General features: G+C 39.5%; 1 protein-coding gene and 1 non-coding gene across 3 annotated transcripts; one reads left to right on the forward strand and one right to left on the reverse strand.

Moving 5' to 3' along the window:
* The first annotated feature begins 2,440 nt into the window (after positions 1-2,440).
* TRNAN-GUU (transfer RNA asparagine (anticodon GUU)) lies at positions 2,441-2,514 on the forward strand. The gene has a single exon. It is a non-coding gene; the product is annotated as a tRNA-Asn (tRNA).
* Positions 2,515-6,503: 3,989 nt separating this feature from the next.
* On the reverse strand, positions 6,504-20,975 carry RAB18 (RAB18, member RAS oncogene family). 2 transcript variants are annotated; one of them, XM_054000896.1, is made up of 7 exons: positions 20,813-20,975; positions 18,128-18,183; positions 12,911-12,972; positions 11,058-11,130; positions 9,440-9,558; positions 9,293-9,359; positions 6,504-7,765 (listed from the first exon to the last, which is right to left on the reverse strand). In XM_054000896.1, exons 1-7 carry the CDS (start codon positions 20,878-20,880, stop codon positions 7,587-7,589), a joined length of 624 nt encoding a protein of 207 aa, XP_053856871.1. In that variant the 5' UTR covers positions 20,881-20,975; the 3' UTR covers positions 6,504-7,586. The 2 variants fall into 2 exon arrangements, with proteins under 2 accessions (XP_053856871.1, XP_053856879.1); XM_054000904.1 differs by lacking the exons at positions 18,128-18,183; positions 20,813-20,975 and adding an exon at positions 16,238-16,339.
* Between the last annotated feature and the right edge of the window lie 5,167 nt (positions 20,976-26,142).

The raw sequence follows: 26,142 nt of genomic DNA on the forward strand, positions 1-26,142 counted from the left end.
CCCATTTCCCCTTAGGCACCTAAATGAAGTTTATATAGAGCACGTGTGAAGTATTACAGGAAAGCTACAACTACTGAACTAGGAGGAAGTAAGTGGTTGGCATCAAGGACACTGAGTGGGAACCCAGGTATGTTAGTTCAAGCTGCAGGTTTCTGTGTCCTTGTAAGATTTTACACAAATAATTTGTGCCCAAATACTCAAAGGGAGTTTGCCACCCAAATGCTTCTACAGCAATCAAGACCCATCTTGCACTGCCTTTGCAAGCCTCTCTCTAGGCACTGCAAAGGACTAATGATTATGGAGAGCTCAAGCTTTGGAAAGGGCCAACTGCAGGTGCCCAAGACAAATATCTTCTTTCTCTTGTATCAGTTTGGCAAGTCTCATTTAGCAGCATTTCTCAGTTATGTCTGAAAAGATCTTCTAATGTTCACATTGGCCTTTAAATAAAAATTCCAGCACTTTCATGGCCCCTTATTAACTGAGAGACACAAAATTTCAATAAGGAAAGAGACTGGTTTCAAGGGTCTACTTAGTCTCTAATCAGAACATAAAAGATTTTTTAAAATATAAAAAATCCACATTGCCTTTTTTCCTTATACTTTTTAAACTTTTTTTAACAGATTCCTCCAAACACCTTCATTTAAGACAGTGTTTCTATAGAGCCCAGTGTTTTCTTTGGCAAATTTGGAGAGCTGTGTTTTGGGATAAAAGTAAATTGCACCATAAGATGAAAACAGATTGGGAGATTTGATAGGACTTGATAGAAATCCATTGTGCACAGGCAAAAGGAGAGTTTTTCAAGAAGTCATTTAAAAGATAAAAAGCTCTGGAGGAAAGAGTTCTGCTTGGTGGCAAACTCATATAGCCCTTGCAAAGCCTACAGTAGAGGCTGCAAGGGAGGTGGAAGTTAAAGAGCATGAGAACACACACAAACTCTCTCACATCTGAAAGTTATTTTATACATTATTAGGTATCATTTTTCATACAATACACACATGCACTTGAGCAATGGCATAGTTCAGAAAAGGGACATTTATGCCCATCCGACTTGCAAGCAGCTGCGGGGTAGGGGAGGCACAGAGGAGCAGATTCTCTCTAACACTTAACACAGGCCATCCCAGGTCCATTCAGCCCAGCTACCCTCTAAATCCAGCTCAGGATGAAACATGGATCTCCACCCTTGCCTTATATGAGGGATCCTGGCAAGTAACCCAGTGTGCAGGGCAGACAGGAGCCAAGTACCACCACTTTAGCTCCTGAGGGGAACAGCTGGAGCAGTAAGACTCCAGTGCACACTCTGGGTCAGACCTGCCCCACAGCTTTGAGGCACATGGTGTAGACTGCCTTACAGTACAGCTTAAAATACCAGAAGACAGGAAAGGAAAGGAAGCAGCTTGCTGTCATACTCCCTGCTAGGAAAGGCTACCTACTGCTGCTACTAAGAGTATGTTTTTCTCCACCTAACAGTTCCTATCTCTCAAAGACAAAGTTGCTCCAATCCCTTCTGCAGTTTACACATCTTTCTATGCTTCTGCAGCTCAGTGACAGGAGAACTTCACCAGCAATGCTTTCAGCAGCGCTCCAAAGCACAGCCCTGCAGAGATTAAGCTTCCTAATTTTCAAAAGCAATTCAACCATGTTCAAGCCAACATTTTGCTGTATTTCCTTCACCAAATGAACAATGAAAAGGCTGGAATACTAAAACACTTTTGTTCTGGCAGAAAACTAGACAAACCACGTACAGATTCACTAGCTGAACAGGACTCAGCTCCTGTCATGTATCTCAGTAGTTCATACCCTTTTGTTTCCAGCAATACCCAAGGGCACACAGAGCAGTGTGTGTTTCCTAGCTGATGACTGACAGTAAAAAGCATTGATAATATCTTTTCTTTGACGTATGAAGTTTAAAAATGCAAGTTTCACCATGAAATCTTCCCTGTCATTAAGACCTGCCCAATAGCTCTCTCTCCTCTAATCCCCAGTTCCCAGCTGCACTGAGAATTCTGCAGTCAGTAAATTTGATGTCTCACAATCCATGTTCTGAAACATACCTATGTTTTGCTTTAATTGCATTAACATACAATTAACAAGCCACATAGGTTTTCAGACTTCTAAAAGCTAAGTTTCTAGAAGCACAAGAAAAATAGTACTGTTAACTTGGAATCACTAGCAAATTGCCTGGCATGACACAACCCTAAGACCTTCTCTCTTGAGAGGGGCAAGCAGTGAGGAACAGCTACTTCAAAAGAATCTCATCTTTCACTCTCCACAGCAGGTAACAGCATTTCTCCCTCCTGTATTCTGACACAATAGCATGTCAGGTTTGCTGCAGCAGTGTGCCTGCAGTACTGCTCTGTCATTGTTCAGCACACACAGGCACCACCAGCAGCACTTATTGAGCAGTCAGGAATTCAGCTCCTCTGGGAAGTGCAACACATCAGTCTCTGTGGCGCAATCGGGGAGCGCATTCGGCTGTTAACTGAAAGGTTGGTGGTTCAAGCCCACCCAGGGACGGAGGAGATCCTTTTTAAGGGCCAATAAGAACCTCGTGAAGCCCAGTAAGGAGAAGTACCAAGTTCTGCCCCAAGGAAGGAGTAACCACAAGCACCAGTATATGCTGTGGCCACCCACTGGACAGCAGCTTCACAGAAACAGACCTGTCACAGTGGCACTTTGCTGGCTTTGTTCACTCCGTGTCTGCCAGAACCCCAGGTCCATTTCCAGGGAAAGCTCAACATCTCAAAGAATATTCTGAGTTGGAAGGCACCCACAAGGATCACCAAAGTCCAACTCCTGCCCTGCACAGAACAGCCCCAAGAGTCACACCATGTACCTGAGAGTATTGTCCAAACACTTTTTGAACTCTGTCAGGATCGGTGCTGTGACCACAGCCCTGGGGGCCTGTTCCAGTATCCAGCCACACTCTGGGTGAAGAATCTTTTTCTAATATCCAACCTAAAACTCTCCTGACAACTTTATACCAGTCCTTCAGGTTCCCTCCATCTTACTTCCGTAAGTATCCTTACTCCTGTTCTCCTGGATGACACCTGCCCACAGGCTTAGCATGCATCTATCTCTCATACCTACTCTGAACTAAAGTAAGTACATTTTAAGCTGAATTTCAAGAGATGACAGATAATCCCTGATATAAAAAGTTTATACATTTATATATTTTATTAAATTGCATTAATAGTGTCAGCTATATTAAATATGCTTACTATACCATGCATTATAATAGTTTCTGTTTGTGTACACAATGTATGACACTTTATTAAAACTGTCTTCACTGTTTGGGGGGCTGCTACTATTCCTCCCTGAACCCCAGTTCACAGTTTCACTCCTAATCCTAAGTAGCTACTTCTGGACCTTCTCATTAATGTTAAAGAACAAGTTTCATGCTTTCAACAACATCTGGATAGCCACATTCCTCAGAAAGTCCAGCCTGACAAGCATTAAGAACTGGGAACCAAGCACTGCTGTCAAAAGGATCCAAGCAGACTTATTACCAGATGCTAGTAAATCCAGAGCTGATGATACACAGAAAACACTAGAAGAGTTTCCTTCCAATCATGATTTGACACTTATATTTTAACACTTTTCTGAGGTTGTTTTAAGCTTCTAAAACAAAGAACTAGAGCCCAGAAATTCTAGAAGCTGACTGGGAATTTTGCTATCATTGTATATAAAACGTGCATAGATGTTACAAAAACTGGGAGAATAAGAAAAAGAAATATTTACTCACTGTGACCATTTTCACTCTAACAGAAAGGACCAGATGTTACTCAGGCACATGGATAAGGACAAAACTTCCATTGCATTAAATCAATCACAGAACATATTCATGCAGTAGTTTGAAAACACATCTTCACAGTTCTTTGCCCATATAACACCTCATAAATTTTTAATTAAGGTGTCACAAGTACTCACAAACAAAGGGTATAGAAACCAAAAAAAATTGGAAGTTTTAATGGAGAGCTTCTCTCTTTTTTTCTCGCACTGCTGGACAGTGGCCAGGAAAAACACTTTATATTTTGCCCTTCAAGGCTCAACTAGGTCTGAAATGTATGTAGTGATTCGTCTGGTGACATGAAAAAGTCCTGCTCATGCTAATGTCGCTTATTGATGCTTTCATCAATAAGGCATTACTAAGCCATCAGTAAGGCATGCAGAAGGACAGCAAGACACAAACCTAACACAGGGGCTTTGGACAGGATGGATGCAGCACCAGGACCACTTGCTCCAATAGCTCCAATAGCTAAATAGCAGTAACTTGTATTGATCACAACAGAGGCTGCCCAAGTATTATAAATATTTGAAAAAATGTATCAGTTTGGCCTCAAAACATAGAATTACTGTACCAAACTACAGGTCAAAATTAGAGGGGTTATTGTAACTCACTATATATCAGGTTACTGGCAAACAAGGGAACTAAAAAGGAATCACCCAGAACAGTTACTGTGGTACACAATAGCAAGACTGCCATGCCCTGAAGTTCTGCCATGGCTGGACTGACACTGTTATTGTCTGGGGATGCACTGAACTCTCATTTTCATTTAGTTAAGACTTACTTTGAGCCAGCTGTTGATCTCATTATTGCAGCAAGAGAACAGGAAAAGTGATGCTGTAGGTTGGACAAAAGCCCCACTAGCAATAAAAATCCCAGCATCTTGAAACCTCCATCAGAAGCCTGCCCCACCTCCCTTTTTAAAACAGCAGCAGAAGAAATACAAGAGAAATACCATAACACTTAGCAATATTCTCAAGTGTAAATTTAAGAAGATGCAAGTGCTGTGCCATATTCTTCCAGGCTAGTGTAAAGCCTACGAAAAACACCTGCCTGGCCTGAGTACTAAACTGCTAATCAGCACTTTATTGACTAGAGTAAATGAACTGGAAGCAACTTTAATTTTAACTGCCTTGCACGATCACAGAAGATTTTAGTTACCTCACTGTGGTTTAGCGCTTTAGTGTATAAAACTCCCTGCCACAGACATGGACTCATTCTCATTACCTGATGAAGAGCAAACAGCTCTCTCCATTATCCCTTTGCTGCCTACTGAGGTAGGCTGAAGGACCTCTTGCACATGCTTCTCTGGATGCAATAGACCCACTATTCCACAAATAGGCCCAAATCAGTTTTGAGCAGAGCTTATGGTACAGCTTATAGTAGTTTCAGATACACTTGTATTACAACTACAACGATGGATGCACACTTAGAGATAACCTGACCTACAAAGGGGGAAAATGGGGAAGCACGGGAACAGATTTCTTTGAAAGATGGCAGTTCCACAACCCACACCCCCATTAAAAAAAAAAAAAAAAAAAAAGGCAAGGGAAAGAATTAAAAAACGTAGCACAGTAACTGTTGCTAAATTTTCTTTAACAAATACTGGAAGTACAAGAACCCAGCCTTCTTGACAGAGCAATGATGAAAAGAAGTGACACTCTAGGAAAAACATTCCTCAGAGACATAACTAAACATGCTTAAAAGATGAAGACAGAAAAGCTAGTTGCAAGTCAATTAGAAAACATCTACTAAAAAAACCCCACCCCTCTAGCTGCTTTCAGTCTCACTAATTATGCTGTTTCAGAATACTTCTCTCCCAGAAATATTTTGTAGTGCAGTAAGGAATAAATGACTTAATTCTTTAACAGAACAATACCCACTATTCAGAGTGCCCTGCCATTCCCTCCCTCTGACAAAAGCTGTCAGATCTGGCAAAGGCAAAATAAAAGATGAATCCAGGTCCTGTGATAAAAGGACCTTCTGTGAGAAACCAAAAGTTAAGTCTCTTCTAAGCATAGAGATGCACCCAAACTAGGGGGAAACAAATACGGAAATAAATTACAAGCATCTGCCAGCATTATGATACTTGCCAACTACTGCTGACAAAATTAAGTTGTTCAATTTTAATTCATCTACCACTTTCCTCTCCTGTGAGGCTACAAAAGCCAAAAATCCTTTAACCTCAGTGCTAACAAACATGATTTGCTCAGCCCACATACTCTGCATGCAACAGTAATGCAAATCTAATATTTTAATATAATGCTTATGCATATTTAATATTACATTAACATATTTAAATTATCCTACTACATTAACACTACTAGATACAATATTTAGAAAAAACAACTAGCATGTTAAGCCTTCAAATTTTGGTAGTTTTCTATCAAGTATAAAACAGAATAGAAAACAAAGTTTCCATGTGAAGAAGAAAGCATATATTAACAGAAGAAGCCAAGACCTGCTGTAAAACACAGATCATGTATGCTGACATTTAGACAAAACCTTAGAGTATTAAAGATGCTGTCATTCACTATATTTACAAGAAACTGCCGAATAGTTCATTTACTGACTGCACTATAGTGATTATTTAAAAAACCCACACAGCATCTCTGTCTTGTCCTTTAGAAATAATTTGTATGTACAAAATGACATTGTTTAAACCATATGTGCTAGAAAATATAGAAGTCTGCAATAGAAAGAGGTTAAAAAATTTGAATACTGTGGAAAAAAATTTATTTAAGTCTATACAAGTTTCTGAAACAAACCATTGGCTTTGATACAGTAAATTCAAGTGAATACTCATTGCAATAGTATTTTTTCATACAGAGATCAAGAAGCCCTATAGCTTCCCATTTAGTGTCTGTGACAGAAGTTTTATTTCTGAGTAAGTAGCTGCACAAAGCAGACGTGATAAGAGATCTCACAGTCACAGTGAGCTACAGTTGAGATAAACTTATATTACAAACATTTCAGAAAATTAGGAATCCATACTGAAGTGTGGCAAAATGATTCACAATGAAAGAACAATGACATCACTCAGATCCCTTGCCAATAATGAAGACTTCCTGCAGCAAGTCTAGAGCAGACCATCATAAAAACTTAAGAGTGCAAGAGTACCACAAATTTAGTATATAAATATCACAGGATTAAAACTCCAGTTAAACCATCAACTGAAGTGATGATTAAAAAGAAAACATGGCGTCTCCCAGCTTTGCAAAGGAAGCTTTCAAAGCATCTCTTCAAGAAAGTGCTGATGCCAACTAGGGCCTGTGCCAATTTGTGTTTTACACTGCACTGCTGAAAGACAAAATTTTAGCAGATTTGTCTAAGAATTGTATAATCCTGCTGCTTAATACCTTAAAAAAAAGCATTTACTAGAAGAGATGAAATGTTACATTTATAGCTCATACTGTTTCAAGATCTGTGCACACTATATAATTTCTATAATTTCAACAGAATTTAAAAATAAGATAAAGAGCAGACAATGCAGTATTTGTTAGACGGGTTTGTTTAGAATAGTTACACAATTAATGTACACAGTTGTAAAATTTTTAGTGCATTTGTTCTTGCACATTATTAATGCTACTTATAAAAACCTGAAGATTGCAAATTGGGCATGCTTACCATAACATTTTCAGACTGGGAAAGCTGCAGAACATTTTTTCTACAAGTGTTCACTGCCATGATACAAAACAAATATGTGCAAACTGCAAGGTCCCTAAAAATAGCATTTAATGACTTTATGTACAGAAAGATGTAACTATCTGTTTAAATATGCAAAGAATAAGCTTCCCAAAGTTTATAACATAGAACAATATCCACCACATGCTCCTCCTCCTCCATATCCTTCTTCCTTGTTTGATAACTTTACACCTCTGTTTTGGCTTTCACTCTCCCACAGTCCAGGAGTCTGAATGATTTTTTCAACAAGTTCTTCAAAGGCACACTGCACACCATCACATGTTTTTGCACTTGCCTCTGGAGAAGAGACACAAAAAAAATCAAGTGTTAGCATAACTTCTGGTAACTTGTTTAATATTTCTCTTTCAGTTAAGTTTCAACCTACAACAGATTTAAAACTTCTACAATCTATTCCTAAAAACATAGTGGTGCCAAAATTGGCAACTATGCGGATTTGTCACCACACAGGTAGCACCTCAAAATATTTTAATAAAAGAGTTTTCAAGTCAAACTTCACCAGAACATACAGAGACAGCTAGAGTTTAGCTTTATTTTCCTGTGGAAAGCATTCCAGCAAGAAAAAAGTGGATTCTTATCTGAAAATCCTGTTTGCTGTTCTGTATTTCAGTTCTGTACATTAATCATAATTGTAGTACCACCAGACCATATGAATCAAGGATCCATACTGCAGGATTCTGGGTCAGTCTCCATGATAAAACTCATCTGTTAAAAGCAATACCACATCTCATTCCTTTTGCAGTTCGCAGAATTCTAGGTAATTTCACTCAGGATCCTTACTTTGACCAAGACTAAGACATCTGCCCACAGGTTATGTTATGAGAACAACAGACACCATCAAAAATTGTTCAAGCCCCACAAGGGTTTGCCCTGTTCATCTACACAGGCACACAGATACTTAGCATATGTAGCATGCATATATATATATATATATATATATATATATATATGCACATTTATAGTCTAATTTTCATTTTTGTTTTATTTCCCATGCACTTAGTAGCTTGTGCCTCAACCTTGAACTTTTATTTCCACATCTGACACTGTGGCTAAAAAGAAACACAGCAGGACACTAAAAAATAAGTCTTCAGTCAGAGATGAAGAATGTAAGTCTAAGTACAAGAATGAATGAGTACATATCAATGAACTGCTTTGCTACTGGAATAATCCTGTAAAATAACCCCTTCTGATCCTTAGGTGAAACACATAATAAACATATGCATAAAGAGTCACTTCAACACCCATTTTTTATTTATCATTACATGGCTTTGCCTACAAGACCCATTTCATTTTGCAGCAAGACAAGACCAGTATATTTGCTGCAGTCATAATTATGTCATTATTCAATCCCACCGACAATTCATAAGTTAATTATATACCTAGCTGTTTTTACCTAGCCTAGTTCTAATACAGATTTCTCTCAGGTACAGCTGTTTTGCTATACTGAAGGCTGGCCACTAGCACCAGTTTTCCCTCTTTCATTTTGCTTCTGTTATTAATTTAGCAAGTCAGCTGGGCAAAGAAATCAGACAAAACCCCAAACCCAAAAGAGGTTTCATCATGTTATGGAGAACCTGTACTCTGCCCTTAATCCTTATGAATTTCTACATAATCATCCAGAGTTAGAACAGGTATCTGGACAGGCACAATTTCAAAAACAGGAATACCCATTATCTTTGTGCCCAGTGCAGGTGAGAGATATCATTAATTGGACTATACACATAAAGACTTGTAATCCTACAGAAGTGGTACTTTTCATTATGTAACAAAAATCAAGTAAGATCTCTGCAAGTGTCTATAACATACCTATGAACAACATGGAATGTTTCCTTGCAAATTTGAGGCCTTCATTTCTGTCAACTTCACGGTTTTCCTATAACAAAACAAAGCATTAATATTCCTTATTAACAAAATACACCAGCAGATTATTTACCGCAGCTGAATTTGGTTTACCTTATCAATCTTGTTTCCAACTAACATTTGCACTATGTCATTCCTTGTGCAGTATGTTTCCAATTCATTTAACCAGTTATCCAGCTTGACAAAAGTATCTCTTCTCGTGACATCATAAACTGAAAGATATTAGTGATATTATTCCACAATATTTTTCCAAGAATTACAGCTTAGATTACAAAAGCAGCAAAATTTATGGCTTTTTCAATCAGAAAACTGAAGGAGTTCTAAAGATTTGAATTTACCTTCTATATGAAGAACTGCAAAGAAAGTAGGACATATAACTGCTCAAATCACTGATGCAGAACAACTCCAAGCTTCAGCCACCTACGATTCTCAGACTAATATTCCTTGATCCTAGCTTACAGACTAGAGACTATCATTCTCCAAGGAATTCTACACTAGCAGATCCCTCATGTAGGATACCTAAAAATCACTACACAACAGCTATGCAAAGAGGATGGCACAACCTTCAGTACTGAAGCTATGAAAGTTTTATTCCTCTGTTTTCACAACCCATGTGCAGACAGGCATAAACAGCTTCTTTCAAACCAATTTCTAACTTGGCTTGCATGAACAACCTTATTATTTGGAAGACAGGTAACAAAGAAATAGTCAGAAGATACTGAATAAAATGGGAGAGCAAATCTCAAAAGCAGAACCTATCTCCCAAACAGTGCTTGTTTACAGCTTTCAACAGTAAGTAAATGTCAGGTTCAGTGCAACTAAGTGACTTGACAGGACATGTTTTGACAGCACCTTCCTATACCAGGAAGATAACACAACTCACAACTTGGAAAAGCTACCAGGAGGTCACACGACAAATGTTATTCCACATTAAACAATTTAACTAGACACAATAAGCGTAGCAAGATTCTCTAAAGTCAGAAGCAACTTCAAGAAAATTAAATGTACATCCCTGCCCTTTAGTCAGCTCCTCAGTCCTCGCCGTGGAGAAGTAGAACTTCAGAGCTCAGTGCCTAGCAAACACGCTTCCATACACCAAAAAAAAAGCACAAATGAGACTTCACTGTGAAGCTGAAATTATGGGTTTTGCCCAGGGTTTTTCTCACACACAGACTGGTGCTTTCTACATGCCCAGCTGGTCTTTTCTAAGTGATTCTGACTGCATAACATTGCATCAGTTGGGAAACAAATAACAAGTAACCTCAGCCAGATTCCACATGGTTTGTATTATTAACTTCATTAGGAAAAAAACAACAGGGAGAAGAAAAAGAAAAAGCTGTATCATACTGATACAGAGAGACTACACTGAGGAGAATTTTTTTTTACTCTGCACTTAGTAAGCAAGGGTAAAAAATAAAAATGAATAAATAAAAGATAAATTCGTGACAGTACAAGGACAACAGCTCCAAGCTATCCTTTCAGATAGCAATAGCTTTTATTGTCATGCAAAAATCAGAGGTTCTCAAGCCGGTCAGATTGACTACATGAGAAAGAAGTCGAAACACCAAGATGCTTTTATATGAGTTGCTCAACACAGATACAAAGATTTTAAATATCAATTAGATATTATATAAAGGCTATATGAATTTGTGTAACTCCAATGCATGAGAAAATCACAAACATTTGAAATAGCATGCAAAGATATACTTACCTAGGATAACACCTTGTGCACCTCTGTAGTAACTGGGGGTTAATGTTCTGAACCGCTCCTGACCTGCAGTATCCTAATAAGCCATTCAAAAAGTTCTGTTATTCAGAATTTGAGCAGAATGCAGTTTAGCTTTCAGGTATTCTACTTCTAATGAACACACAGAATAAGATTTAAACTATATTCCACTAGCGGATTAGCTAAGTTTATTCCATCCCCTGCTGTTTTACTACACATTAACTTTGAGATTTTATGTAGTCTGTCCCAGGAAGCACCTTTGAACTATTAGATGTAGTGTGTAACTGGATTATAGAACAGTAAGATGGCCATTTCTGCAAAGGTATTTGATCTGCAGCTAGTATTGCAACAACCAGCAAGAAAGCAGCATAGCTGCAGTACTAAGATTTTCTAGCAAGCATCATAGCCCATGACAACAAAACCGGTTCCTTCACTTCAATCACTTGGTCCAATTAAATTTGATTGAGTATTTGATTGGGAAAGTGTACTAACATGCTAAAACACAGCAGAATCAGGAATAAGTCAGAGGTTCTTCTGATTTTAAGCAAAATTGAGTTTACATCCTAAAATTTAAAGAGTCAATTTTAAAGAGTCAATTTCTGAAAAAAAACCCCAAAACCCATCAAAATTAGAATGCTATTTTCTTATCAGAGATTAAGTTATCATGCACACTCATTGAAAGCTTTATGCATAGAATATTTAAACAATTTTATTCAATTTACGCAGGTTAGAAGTGACACATGAAACACTGTGGATTCCCTGACAAAGAACCTGGATAAGCAAACTAAACTTCAAGATTCTACAAGCCACTCAGTCAACATCACACATCTAAAACTGGTTTTGTATCATGATGCATCTTCACATGCTTTTCTTTTCCAGTTTACCTCTGGATTATTTCTTTCTATTTACCAAAATGAAAGAAAATAAACTGTAATTTATCATTCCTTGTTCTGATATCAGTCTGGTTTTCCTCCTGTATGCACCCTTTATTTTCTGTGAAGCTATTGCACTTGTTTTTCTTGTCAAACCCATTTATTTCACTGATGATTACTACTGTAACTAAGACATAAGTCCTGTTTGTTAGTGAGGTATGAAGCACCCTCCAAGCTACAGAAACACTGCAATACACATTTCATGTTCTATTACTTCCCAAGGAAACAAAGGTTTGATATCTTACTTATATAAGAAACAAAGTTTTAATCTTGCTTGGTACAAGAAGACACAACTGGGTCTGACTACTCAAAAATGTACTTCAAGTCACATAAGTGTGAAGGAGCTTGGAAGTATTTTTTCTTCACTTGCCGCAATGGAAGCTCTACTTTTAACTAGAGCAGAAGTTGAACACACTAAAGCCATGATTACAAACACTGCCTCTCTCTCTTTGAAATGATCTGCTACAAATAATTCTGATGTTGAGCCTGTAAAAGCCTTTAAATGATAGCTAGGAAGTTTAGACCAAAAATGGGTCTAAAGAGGTAATATATGAGCATGCAACTGTAATTCTTAACCTATTAATACATAAGCTGAGTATTATAGTCAAAATTTAGTACAGAAGTACACCCTTCTACTGATGTAATACCATTTAATTCCTCATTGTCCCTACTTCTATCCCAACCAGACCTGCAATTAGTACTGCAGAAGCTCACAGGCAGCAGAACTACTCCCTTAGCCAGTTGTCCCACAGTTCATTGCAACTTCTGAATGCTGCAGTATTAACCTCCCACTTCTCCAAATCACCTTCTTATTAATAGAAAAGGATTCTATACAAACTATACATTACAGAAACCCTAGCTATTCCTAAAGCAAAGCAACACATAAAGAACTTAGGAGAGACTTACCCATATTGCCAGTTTAGCTTTGTTTCCATCAACTGAAATAGTTTTCACCTTGAAATCTACACCTAGGGGAAGAAAAATATTTTAGTTCTTCAAACATATTACAGTTAACTTTGAAAAATAAAATAAAAGAGAAATGGAAAAAATAAAATCAAACTCAAAAAAACCCCACGTTTTAACACAAGCAGGAAGAATAAGTTTCATTAGCTATTTATGAACCTTGCTCAAAATATAAGGTTTTCTTGCTAACAGGCTTTTGCAAAAGTCTAAGGGCCTTTTGAGCCATTGACTCAAAATATTTTATGGAAATAAGGCAAATACTGTATCTCTTATATTAAAGCATGTATTCCAGAACAAATTTTCAAGTTTATAATTCAAATGGATTAACTTTCTATTCATTTCACTCTCCAAACAGACAACAAGGAAATGGTTCTGCTGGTCAGTCATCTACTCCAACATGTAATAATTCTTCCCCCTTCATGTGTCCTCCACTCCCAGGAACTAGCAGCCTACCAATTGCTCAAGGACAAGATGCACAAAACTCAGGCCAAGGAGAACAACATATTAGTGACTGAAAATTTAAAGGATATGGTGACACACATCTGTTTGAGAGGCTCATCAGAGTTATGCATTATGCTTTAATTTAACCCTTAGGTTACTAATAGCAAGTAACTAACTAGAAATACGTTTCAAGTATTTTGGAGCAACTTTCACTTCCCACCAGGCAGCAGCTCCAAAATGAAGTAGCAGTATGGAAAGTTGATACTTCTACAAGAACAACTTTAAGAGCAACAGCAACCTTTTTGTACTTGGAATTACAATGTCAATCAGCACACTCCCTACCAGAAAAAGAATTAAACTATTCTGATACAAAATGAGTAGAGCCTCAGGATGAGTGCACTGCACTTACATTCCCAAATTCATGCAGATTACAAACAAATACAAACAGCTGCCAAAATACACCCAACTTAAAGTCACAAAGGATATATAGGATAATTAAGAAACTGCATATTATAAGCAGATTAAAACTTCAGTTTCACTGAACTGTAAAAGAGCTTTTTTTCAAAAAAGGTAAATACAATTTTTATTCCACTGCTTCACAGCTTCAGCTCATTGAAGTGTCAGGTGTTTTTCAGACAACATTCTGCCCTGGAAGAAGCCCATAGTCTCTTTCAAGCAAATTTTTCCCAAAGTACATCAACTTTTGTAGTAACTGAACAGAACTTGTTTTTTTTTCAGGTACTAGGACTCTCAGTCCCTAGCTTAGCAGTAATATAATGCTCAATACAGTGTAAAAGAATGGTGCATTATTCTACAGTTATGTTCACAGAAGGGAACAGTCGTTATTAACTTTATTTTAAACACCAGTTCTTAGAATTTTACCTAGTTCACAGAAGATTGCTATGCTAGCAATTTGACTCAATTTGATCCTAGAGAACATTCTGTTCTGCCTGCTTTTCAGCACTCAGCAGTAACTTTCAGATTAACAGAATCTCTTTCTTCCACTGTAACTGCATGTTTCTTCCCCTGAACTCCAAAAATCCCCATATGCAGTTAGGTCAGCATGTCCAACAGTTCACAGTGCATTTTTTTATCCATTAGTCTGGCACCAAAACTTGTAACTGCAGCTATTACTTAAAATGACAAAATACATCATCAATTTCAAGAATGAAAATTTCTTCCTTAAGATAAACATATTTTATGTATTCTGAAGCCACAGTATCCTCCTTCCATTCAGTAAACAGATTAAGAATCTTGTGCCTGCACAGTTCAGCAATTTTCATTTACTGGAAATGGATACATACACCTTTATGTTAGCCTTGCTGCTGGTTTAAAATTCACTTAAAATTTTGCAAGACCAATGCAAGTAAAATAAGAAACTAAAATAGTGATTTAACCCCATGCATTAAACTGACTGTTGAAAAGCAAAAGTATGATAATGAACTAATAACATACCAAAATACACCCTTTAAAGAGATTGAGGCAAGTAAAATAGAATTCTAACAAACAAAGGAGCTCAATACATATAAAAGCCAATTAATAAGAAAAGAAAAAAGAAAATTTTTAAATACTTAGGTTTTTGGTTGCCCATCTGCTATAAGGAAAGACAAGGAGAAAAAATTTTAGGCTCAAGAAAATCTTGTTGAATTGAACAAACAGGGTACTTATATTTCCTAAAATCAATAGTGAAATACAGAAATGTTTGTGTGACAGGTATCAGTTCTGACCTTGCAAGAGTGATGTGTCTACCCTTGACAGCAGAAAGCTGACAGTGCTTTCCACCATGCCTTGGAAGGCAGCCAGAAACAAGACAGCACTACTAGACTGTACTCCTGTGTGTCAACACCTCCTGCCTCAGCACTACACACTAACACACTATGGACTTACAATCTGTGAGAAGCAGCTCTGACACTGATACTGCTCTCACATCCAGGCCAGTAATGCTCTGGTCTGCTTATAGGAAGTGCACAATTAGCTACAGCGTAGTATTTGTGTTGTAGGTAAGTGACAAGTTGGACAGCTTAGGAGTTTGTGAACTCCAAATGCAAGGAAAGCTAAAAAGTTAAGAGACATCAGATCTCAATACATCACTTGATTTGCAAAATACAGATTGCATTGAACACTAATCTGGAATCTCTCATACAAAGAGCAAGCAAGTGAAGACAAGCATGAGCAGTAAGGACAACAGAAAATACTGGGGTGCATGTAGTCTGGTAAGACCCATGTGATGAAGCCCAACAAACAAGCCAACCTCGAGAGAATACAAGGACAGGTAATCTGCCAGGTTAAATACAACATGTTTAATCCAAATGAAGCTACTAAAGCCAAACTATTTGACAAAAGCAGCTTATTCTTTGAAAAATATCACAGGATTTTTACTAAGTTCTTGATTTACTAATCATTTAGGGTTTCTTTAAAATTGCACTCAATAAGTCTGTGCAATCTATGAAGGTAAGATATGTCTCAACATGTCATCACAGGGAACCAGCTGTGCTGCTCCTCAGTATTGTGAGTTTCTGTGCAGTTCTTGCTATATCTTAAAGAAAACCAAACCAAAGTTCTCCTCACTGTCTAATCAAAACAAAAAAAAATACAGTCACATTAGCCAGTTCAGAAGTCAATATGCAGATGACATTGAAAGAAGACATTATTTATAGTCCCTTCATTTTGAAAAAGCACCATACTCTTCAGTTTCAACAGGAAAGGCTTTAAAACCTCTTCTATCCTTCTGTCCCTTAACTCAACAAAAAACAAAATAGTGTTTAATTAGCACAAAAAGAACTCCAAGCCAAGACTCAAAGTTTTCACATTTCATCATCTTGTAAGTACCTGAAATTGGCATCTAGGGTCTGTCTTCATGCAGCAGAATAGTTACCTCTAGGAACTCACTCCAACTGCTTTATCTATATGGACAACAAATCATGCCCTGAATTTAAAGCTGACAATTTTCTTCTTAGAAATACATTCACCAGAAAAGAGGCAACGGCACTGGATAGTAGATTAAACAGAAAAACGAGAAAACAAATAAGAACCCAGACTCTGTCCTCTTCCTGTTGACAAAAAAAATGAATCTGCTATCCCCTAGGAGTGCCCCACACACCATACTGTACAACTTGCACAGCTGGGGTCACAGTAATCCTACTGCACAGCACTACCTCAAACATCTGCTAGATGGGCCTAATGGGGTGATCTGCACCAGCATTTGCTCAGTCTCTAGCAACTGACTTTTCCTGCCAAATGATCACATTCATTCCAGATGAGTATATTTGTTTCAGAAATCAAATTCTATCTGAAGTAATGCTTACATTGAGTACTCTTCCTCCTTTTCCACATCAGAAACAGAGCAGAGTAGGACCTGCCAGTTAGGATCTGCCAGCAATAAACCTTGAATTGTTGCTATTTAGCAATCAGTGATTAGCTACCACACATGCTGTTATATGCATGTTGACAAACCCAAAGAAGAATTACTTCAGGAAGTATTTCCTTGGTTTCTCAAATGATGCCAGTTTTTGACACAGTACAAACAGCAGAATGAAAAAAAAAAGAAACCCCATAATTAAAAACAAACAAAAAAAACCCCAAATAATAAAGATGCCCACTCAGAGACTGAACTACTCTTTTGGTATCCAAAAGATCATGAAAGCTGAAGTGGCTATTCTGCACTAACTTCCTGGCTCGCATGGCTGGCATATCAAGAAAGTAACAGGACCTGAAGTATATACAGTGCCAAAACTATTAGATTAGAATCCAAGATTGCCATCTTCACCACCTGATCTATTTAATTCCTGTTTCCTTCCACACTATCCTCCCTCATAAACTGAGGTGGGGCTACTTGCACAACTTCATTTTTTGTAAGCAATGGAATGAACAAAAATAGGCCACGTTCCTCCCCTTGGCTTCTCAGTTCTTTATATGAAACAGTACTCCTGAATCTTATTAACGTTAATGAAAAAAAAATTATTTAATTCTTAATAAATTAGACAGAGTTGGTTTCGCTTACGAATAGCTGAACTCAAAAAAAAAAAATCTATATAAGCTCTTAGACAGAGCTCTTCCTACAGAGAAAGAAAAAAATGCAACTGAAATGATGGTGTAAAAAAGTATCTCTATTTTCCATAACTTCAGTTATTACTTTGGCACAGAGCTGCATCACACTATTATAAGTTCCATTTTGCTTCCTTTGAGAAACAATCCACTTAGTGTATCCTGCATTCTGGGTCACTCTCCCCCAGCACAAGTGACCCATGCTGGTAGGTATAATACCAGCACAGCAGTGACACGTCACTGCCTTTTTCCCCAGCAGCTCCACATTCTTGGCTTTCTTCCACTTTTCTCAGGAGTCTAGCTGCCAAGGAACTGATTGCTAAGTAGAAGAAAAAAAAGCCACTGTAATTTCCTCTCTACAGAGGAAAAGCAGATGCCACACAGAGCCCAGGGCACTCAAGTATTGTTAGAAGTTGGAAGAGTTAACACTACCTGCTACAGAGTCTGAATATAGCTACCAAGTATCATATTACACAGACACAAGGTCTGGACAGCAATATTATTAGTGGAAAACCTGACAGCTATTTTGCACAGATAAATCAGTAGGAGAGTATTTGCTCTTACAGAAAGCAAACACGTCTGAACTTCACTATATGTTAGACAAGTCTGAACAAACCACAATTTTATACTGAAAATGTTACCCATTTTTTTAAGGTATTATCAACACAAACTTACCAATTGTTGCTGCAAGTTCTGGGTCAAATGTATCATCTGTGAACCGCAGCAGAAGGCTGATAGGAAAAAAAAAAAAAGAGAGATACTATTATTGCAGCATATCCATATCTTGCTGGAAGCCTATAAATTACAAGTCGGAAAGGAACAGCAAGAGCACATAGCTGAATAAACTCACATCTGATTTTTTAATTATTTTTGATTTTTTTTTTTTTTTTTGTAGGAGAGAATATATGGAAAAAAAGAAAAGAACATGGAAAGAATAGAGCAGACATGCTCTGCTACCTGAGTCCATATCTCTTCTCTGCAAGTATTACCAAGAATGCCTCTTTGAAAACAAAGTACCACACAAGTTGTCAAATCAGTTGCCTGAACAGTCATGCGATCTGCTTTGCAAAGTATTTTACTTCAACCTTATTCTATTTTCCTCCTTCCAGAATTCAGTACAAAACTAGTATTTTTTTGGTTTGTTTCAATATTGCTTCACACAGTATTTCTGTAAGCTTGAGAAATAAATTCCAAGTCAGCTTTTCATCCCAGAAATAACTGCTTGAACTGGGCACACAGGGGAACAGCAAGGACAACACCCACCAGAAATAAAGACACGGAAGTTGAAGAGTAGAAATAGCTCCCCAAGATTGTATGATTTTGTATTTCTTTGTATATTCAACTCACACACACATTTCCCCCATACTGATGAATGTGTTTGCTACCAACAGAAAAAGTTACAACTAAGATTAAACAGCACATCACACCATAGCAATGCAGGGTCCCTTAAAAAAGTGCCCATAATGCCACCGGTGTGAAATATAAATATTTTTGTAAGAGACAAAGATTCTGAGCATGCAGTTCCCAAAATCAACAGTCTTTTGCTGTGACCGTGGCTTCTACTCATTTCCAGGATGGAGAAACAAAACAAAGCCTTATTTACTTTTTGGTCTTCCCCATCACCCTGTTCTTTTCTCCTCTTTTTGCATGTGAATTTAGAAGTCAGATGCTTTTTAGCATTTGGACACAGTCCTGCATTGACAAAAACAGTGACCACTGAAATTCCTTAATTTCAATGAGGATTAGTGAAAACTCCAAGTTAATCACAGACCAATGTTTTTTTCTCTCCTTACTCCAGAACCCCAAAAGCAAATTGTAGCTTTACTTACCAAAGAATAATTAAAATAATAATAATTTCTTTAAAATCACAGCACACAGGTTTTTACCAGTACCTTCAGATGGTTCTATAAGGATGCTATTTAAGAGCAGCTATTTTTAGTTACAACCAATACTACTTTCATTCAGAACAGAGAAATTATGGAACCCTTATACTGCTACTAGAATAAAACCATCATTTTACCAGTCTTGCATGCCTAGCCCAGCCAACATCTACCTTTCTTCATATGAAGCTATCATCTTCTACAAAGCATAGCACACTCGCAGGGACCATATTTAAGACAGCATTTGTTGAAGTCAGGACTCCATCCATTCACTCCACCTTGCTAATACCTGTTTAGCAACTGACCTTTCCTAGTCAACCAATAGGTAAGAGACACAAATTTAGGAATAATTCAATATTAAGTTCCTGTACCAGAACAACTCCACTGCTATCATTAAACAGCATTATTTTTTTTTTTTTTTTGTGCACATAATGCCTCTTTTAGCAAGCTTTCTGATGTAAAGAAACATGTATATAAATAGGTATGCAAACCCACTGTGTGTTTTGTCTGGTCCAGGAAAAATTCTTCCATATGGCCCCTCATATGTGAGATGACCTCAAATAAAAGAAATCTGCTCAGGTCATGTCTGTCACCAGGGGCCTCCTGTACTAATTATCAATCCAGCAGCTAACTCAAACGAGTACCTGACAGACTTTTAATAAATATGGGCACTTTTTTCCCTAATTAGCAACTTGTATGTAATTTGCTCACGGGTCACGGCAGAGGACATATATTATTGACACAAAAATATCAAATATAAAATTACCAGTATGGTACATGCCCAGATGCCCTCCTGCATTTATATCCCACACCCTTTAGTAAGAACTATGTTACTATAAAAAAAAAAAAAAAAAGCTAAAAGAAAAAAACACAACACACAAATAAAATCCCAATTCCTTAGGGTTGGTATCTACAGCTTAGCCAAAGCCATGAATATGGCATGGAGGAAGAAATCAACCTCAACGTACTTGATAAAGCCTATAATTAGCAAAAAAACCTGTGTCAGAACTACTTTGCTGCGCCCCCGTGCTCCCCCTCACACACCCAATGCTGGATCCCTTGTGACTCTGCATATAGGTATCAGGGACTCGACACTGACCCCAGAGCTCTATGGAGATGTACAAGGGCGCCTATCTCCCCACGACGCAAAGCTGCCCGGGCACAGGGCGGCCCAGGTGACCCTGGGCAGCCCGACAGAACCCCCGCTTCACCTGCTTGCAGCTGAGCCGGGCAGACACCAGCTCGGGGCCGGCGGCTGCGGGAGCGCTGCGGAGGAGGAGGAGAAGGAAGAAGAGGAGAAGAAGGAGGGGGTGGGGGGGAATCTCTCGCCCGCCGGAGAGCTGGCCGGGAGGGAAGCTCCCCCCGCGGGCCCGGCCCTGCGGGGCGCAGGCCGCGCCCAGACGGCATTGTCCGACAAGGGGCCTAGGCCGGAGCCGGCCGGCCAGAAGAGGCTGTGGAAGGTTGGCGGGCGCCCCCTTACCTGGACTTGCCGACGCCGCTCTCACCGATGATGAGGATCTTCAGGGTGGTCAGCACGTCCTCGTCCATCCCGTCAGCGCCCCAGGACCGGCCCCGACCGCCCGACGCTCCGTGCGCAGCTGCGGCGGCGGCGCTGCGCCTGCGCGGGGCCGCCCGCGGTTTGTTTACAGCGGGCGGGCCGGGCCGGCCGGTGCGCGCATGCGCGGGGCCCGCGGTGGGGGGAGCTGCGTGGCCGGGCCGCGACCTGAGCGGGGCGGGGGAGCCCGGCGGGGTTTGCAGCTGCTGTCCGTGTCCGAATCCGGGGCCTGGGGAGAAAAGCGACCAGATAAATTGGCAGCGGGTTATTAGGCGTTGGAATGGGCTGCCCGGAGAGGTGGTGGAGTCCCCGCCCCGGAGGTGTTTAAGGAAGGACTGGACGTGGCATGCCGTGCTGCGGTGTGGTTGACGAGGTGGCGATCGCTCATCGGATGGACTCGATGAGCTCAGAGGTCTTTTCCAGGCTCGCTGATTCTGTGATTGCTCGCGCCGCACGAAGGCAGCCGGGCAGCGCCCGGTGCGGGAGCAGGGCCAGCTGCCGCCTCCCGCGGGAGCAGCTGGCCCGGAGCCTGCCACCAAAACACGGGCTCGTCTGGGGACAAGCCGGCACTGGAGGCCAGCTGGAACGTGACACCAGCTGCTTGTCTACGAGCATCTTACATTCTCCCTTAAAAGCCAAAAATGTTGGTTGGTTGGTTGGTTGGTTAGTTGGGTTTTTTCCCGATTCCTATGAAAAACCCTCTTTATAACCAATTCAGCTAACCTGCTATTATGGCTTGAAACCTGCCTCAGGCATGTGTAAACAAATGCAACTCTTCTAAAATAAACAGAGTACATGTCAGATGTGAGACTGAGATTCCTCGACCAGTGCTGTAGTCCTTGGCCCAGCTGAGCAGCCTCTGGGCAGGCCAGAGACTGATCCCATCAAATATAAACAAGTTCAGGCTCTCCCATAATCACATCAGTCAGTCACACAACCCGTCACTCCAAAGGAAGAGATCAGGCCATGTCAGCAGGTTGCACAAGGCAGGTGCACTTGTGAGGCCATCGTGGTTCCTGTCAGTGATGGCTGCAGAGGGCACAGCTCTTCCAGCAGACTCCTGACTCTGCTGAGCATTTGCTTTTACCTGAGTTCCAGGGTCAACACAGAAACTGTTCTCTTGTGTTTTTGTGGTTAACTTCTCTGTTGCCTGGCTTCTTCCACTTTCAGGATCTGGTCTCCTGACTCTTTTACCTCAGAAAAATAAGTCTCAGGATGAGTACAATAACAATAATTATCCTGTTAAACTATGGAAACATATTCTATAATTAAATAATATTCTATAATTAAATGTGCAAACGGTTGGCTATGTTTACAACAGCACTGTGCCTGTTTGTAATGAATAATCTAACATTTGTTGAAGGTGTGACAGTTTTTGTAGTCTGGATTGTGGTTTGCAGTACTGCAAGAAAGCAAAATGTCTCTACTGTCTAGTTTTTGTTGAAGTGTACAGAAACTCTGGGGTCTTAGCGTGGATCAGGATGAGGATTTGAATTTGGAAGGTATATCCAAAGAGTAAAGTATTCCACTAAGGCTACTGAATCTCTTGAAGTCAGAGAGTATTTGTTTTCTGGGATTAGGTTTTTTCCCACGGCAGCCATAGAATTAAACTATTCAATGTGGATATTAGTCATGATTCAGATCATAATCCTATACCTTACTCAGAATGAAGGGTTGGTCAGGATGGCATTCAGATCTTTAATGATGAGCATATACAAGAAAAAAGGGAAAACCTGCCCTAAATGAACAATTCTGTAACTCATACTTATGGATGTGATATTTTAGACCTTCTTAGGCAGGCCCTTTGAGAACAGGTATTTCTCCAGGGTGTCCTCCTTCAGGTGGAACTATATGGTCTCTCACTTTGAGATTGGATCTGAGTGCTGCAGTCAGCCTGTTTGCTGTCTGCATATATATTTTAATTCTGGAAAACCAGGCCTATTGCAGGAACAAGCTATTGGATAATTAAGGTGTCTCAGTCCTTCAAAACAAGAATATTATTTATTCATTGAAAGATGTACAATGATCAGAACATCTTTCAACAAATTTTAGTATAGTTTCTTCATTGAAGCCATCTCTGAACTGGGAGAGACATCTAACCTGTTGTAATTCATGGGTGCCTGTCTTTTCCTTGCCTGCTTTTCAGTACTCTCCAGGAGTCCTTGCTTACTCCTAACAACTAGCCCAATCCCTTGAAGAAGGCTGAGAGGGTTTCTCTTTTTATCGTTTATTGTCCCATTTGATCCTGACCTCAGATGTGGCAGGGTCAAGCCATAGCAGTGAGGTTAGCCCTGCCTGATAATCAGTCTTCCTAGAAGAATTCTTTTTTTTTTTTTTTTTTTTATGCTATGCTGTTTCCTCTTGATTTCTTCTCAGTGATCTCTGCATTTCTGACAGAATGGCACAGAGCAGATCAATTTGTCTGGAGATAATATTTATAAATAATTATGCATATATACTTTCCTTATTCTAGATACACTGCTAAGGGAAGCAGTGATGGTGGAAAACTAGCATAACTTATTCCAAGGCAGGTCATTGCTATGGGGAGACAGAGACAGACAGACATCACCTTTGCACTTCAGAGTTTCCCCTCAAGCTTTACAGTCTTGCATGTGCCTGCCTGGTTCCTGGTTTGATACAGGGCTCAGACTAGAAAAATATCAGGTCCATCTCAGCTTGTGCAAATGTATACAATCAGTGTTCCTGAGCTTTTGATTACTTCAGGGATGTGACAAAGAAGGAAGGATATCTTGATGATGATATTGTGTACTCTCACCATTAAAATTCCCTGTCCTGTATTACAGACTTGGCTATGTCTTTGACAGTTTGAAAACTGATGGGAAACTATTTATAGTCACTCCCTCAGGGCTGGGATCAGTAATGAAAGGACCATTGCACTTCATGTACCCTCAAGAGACTGTAGAGCAGTTGCATAGTGCAGTGCCCTTACGCAGGCACTGAGATCAAGTAAAGGTGAGAAGGACCCCCATCCAGTTTGTTCCTGCTGAACCAGCTGCAGGGTAACCTTGGCAACAGAGACGAGTGTGTCAGTAATAATCAGCCATTACCATGCGAGACAACCTGGAATAAACAATAAAGAGCTCCCTCAGTCTCATTCAGTGTCTGAAAGACACCTGGGAGCCTTTGGTAAGTTCACTTGAGCCATCTGCCTTACTTCCACAGCTTAAATATGGGGATAATGGTATTTGCTATTAGAAGACTGCAGAAACAGCAATGGGTTGAGGGAACTAAGCTGCCAGCAATGCTTTCTTTAGCATGAGGTCTGAAATTCATGATGGGAGAGCATCCCCTTAACTGCATGGCTGTCCTCCTGTCTCTCTATGTCATCACGAGTGAAAACAGGCCTTGAAATGTATAGGTTCTGTTTTGGCTGTCTACATACATACAAGTCTCAGGAGCATGCACCTCTTGAGGTGACAAAGTCCTTAATTCATTGACACTCTCGAAGATTTTCTCAGGCCAATCATGCACAATGTGCAGCAGAAGCTGAGAAGCTCAACCACTTCAGAGAGAAGTTGACAGCAATCTACTGCTGCAAAGACTAATCCTGCTGTCCCATTTCCACATTGTGAGGCTGACCCATATGTTGTTGTGGCAGTGAGTCAGGAGTTATGATTCACAGTGAAACAAGCATGATTGCTAAACTCACCAGTCCCACCCAGCAGAGATGACACACATACGCACGCTCATTCTTTTTTGCTGCTTCATGAAGTAATTTGCAAGGTTTGTAAAACTGTCGCTATAAGTGTCATATTAAGGGAGGTTCCTTCTCTGTGTGACTTCCTTAAATGCATCCAGCACATCTATATGATTTCACCTTCAATGAATAAAAGCAAGGAGTGAAAGTGCTGCAGCAGTCCCAGAACTCTGGGCAGGATTCATCTGGAGGCCACACTGCAACATAAATGACTCTGCTATGTCTGGCCACTCCTTTTCTAAAGAATCCAGCCTATTTTTATGAAGAAACTACATAATTATCTTTCTCTCCCCACTTCCAACAGCAGCCAGAGCTGGGCATTCCCATCTGTTGATCTTCTCAGTGTCTGCTTGGTTTCTGTGAACAGTAAGGTGGATTTAAGACTATAAGCACATTAGCTCTGGGCAATTAAAATACACTGCTTATAATCAACACAGTTTAAAAAAGCATTGGGGCTGTGACAGAAATTGGCTATTTGGAGAAGAACAACAAGAAGAATATTGTTTCAGCCACTCAAAGAGCCATGGTTGTATATAAGAATGATATGCCAGTATTTTTAGAGGAAACCAACATATATTCCGAAGATCATTAACTGATACTTGCATAATGACCATGAGCAGATTGCTGATTTTGTGCTAGAATATTGTGGTTGCTGAAAATAATATGAAAAACTTGATTGCATGCTTTGCAGTTTTATTTTGCCAGATACAAGGTGTAACTTATGAGACACCACATCTTACTTCTCTGCTGGGAAGTGATGACAAAAGCTAGCCACCTCCTACTTACATAAAATTTTGTTCAGATAAATTGGCTAATCATTTAATCCCAAGAAATGCAAGTAGTAATCTTAAAACCAACAATTTTTCTGCATTGTGTAATGAACCCTATACCAAGGACAGCTTTTAGTACTGGAAGACCTAAATACTATTTTTTAAATGTCTCTAAAGCAACCATTGCAATCATAAACAATGAGAGAGTAGATTACTGTTTAGAAATGTTGGATTCCTTACAAAACATTCATTACACTTTACACAATAAGAAAACAGCTTTGCTATTTGAAGTGAATCTATCATCTACTACATCAACAATGAAAAGGGTGAGACAACAGATTTCAAAGGACACAGTAAGAACAACAAAGTTTGGATGTTAGGGTTTTACCACAGTTGCTCTTCATGTGCACTTCATGAACATACTGAACTGTGAGTGCTCTGAATTTGTTTTTTTCATAGCAAGTGTAGTTGTATCCAGTGGAGCACAATATATAACATATTTACCACTCAGATCACAGAATTGCTTACGGTGGAAAAGACCTCTGCAATCATTGAGTCCAGCCTTTGAGTGATCACCACCTTGTCAAGCAGACCATGGCACTGAGTGCTACATCCATTCTTCCTTAAACGATCTCCCTTAAACACCTCCAGGGACAGGGACTCCACCACCTCCCTGGGCAGCCCATTCCACTGTTTAACAACCCTTTCTGTGAAGAAATTTCTCATTATGTCCAGTCTAAACATTCCCTGGCACAGCTTGAGGCCAT

Source organism: Vidua macroura, chromosome 1 (genome assembly GCF_024509145.1).
Source record: "Vidua macroura isolate BioBank_ID:100142 chromosome 1, ASM2450914v1, whole genome shotgun sequence".
Lineage (NCBI taxonomy): Eukaryota > Metazoa > Chordata > Aves > Passeriformes > Viduidae > Vidua > Vidua macroura.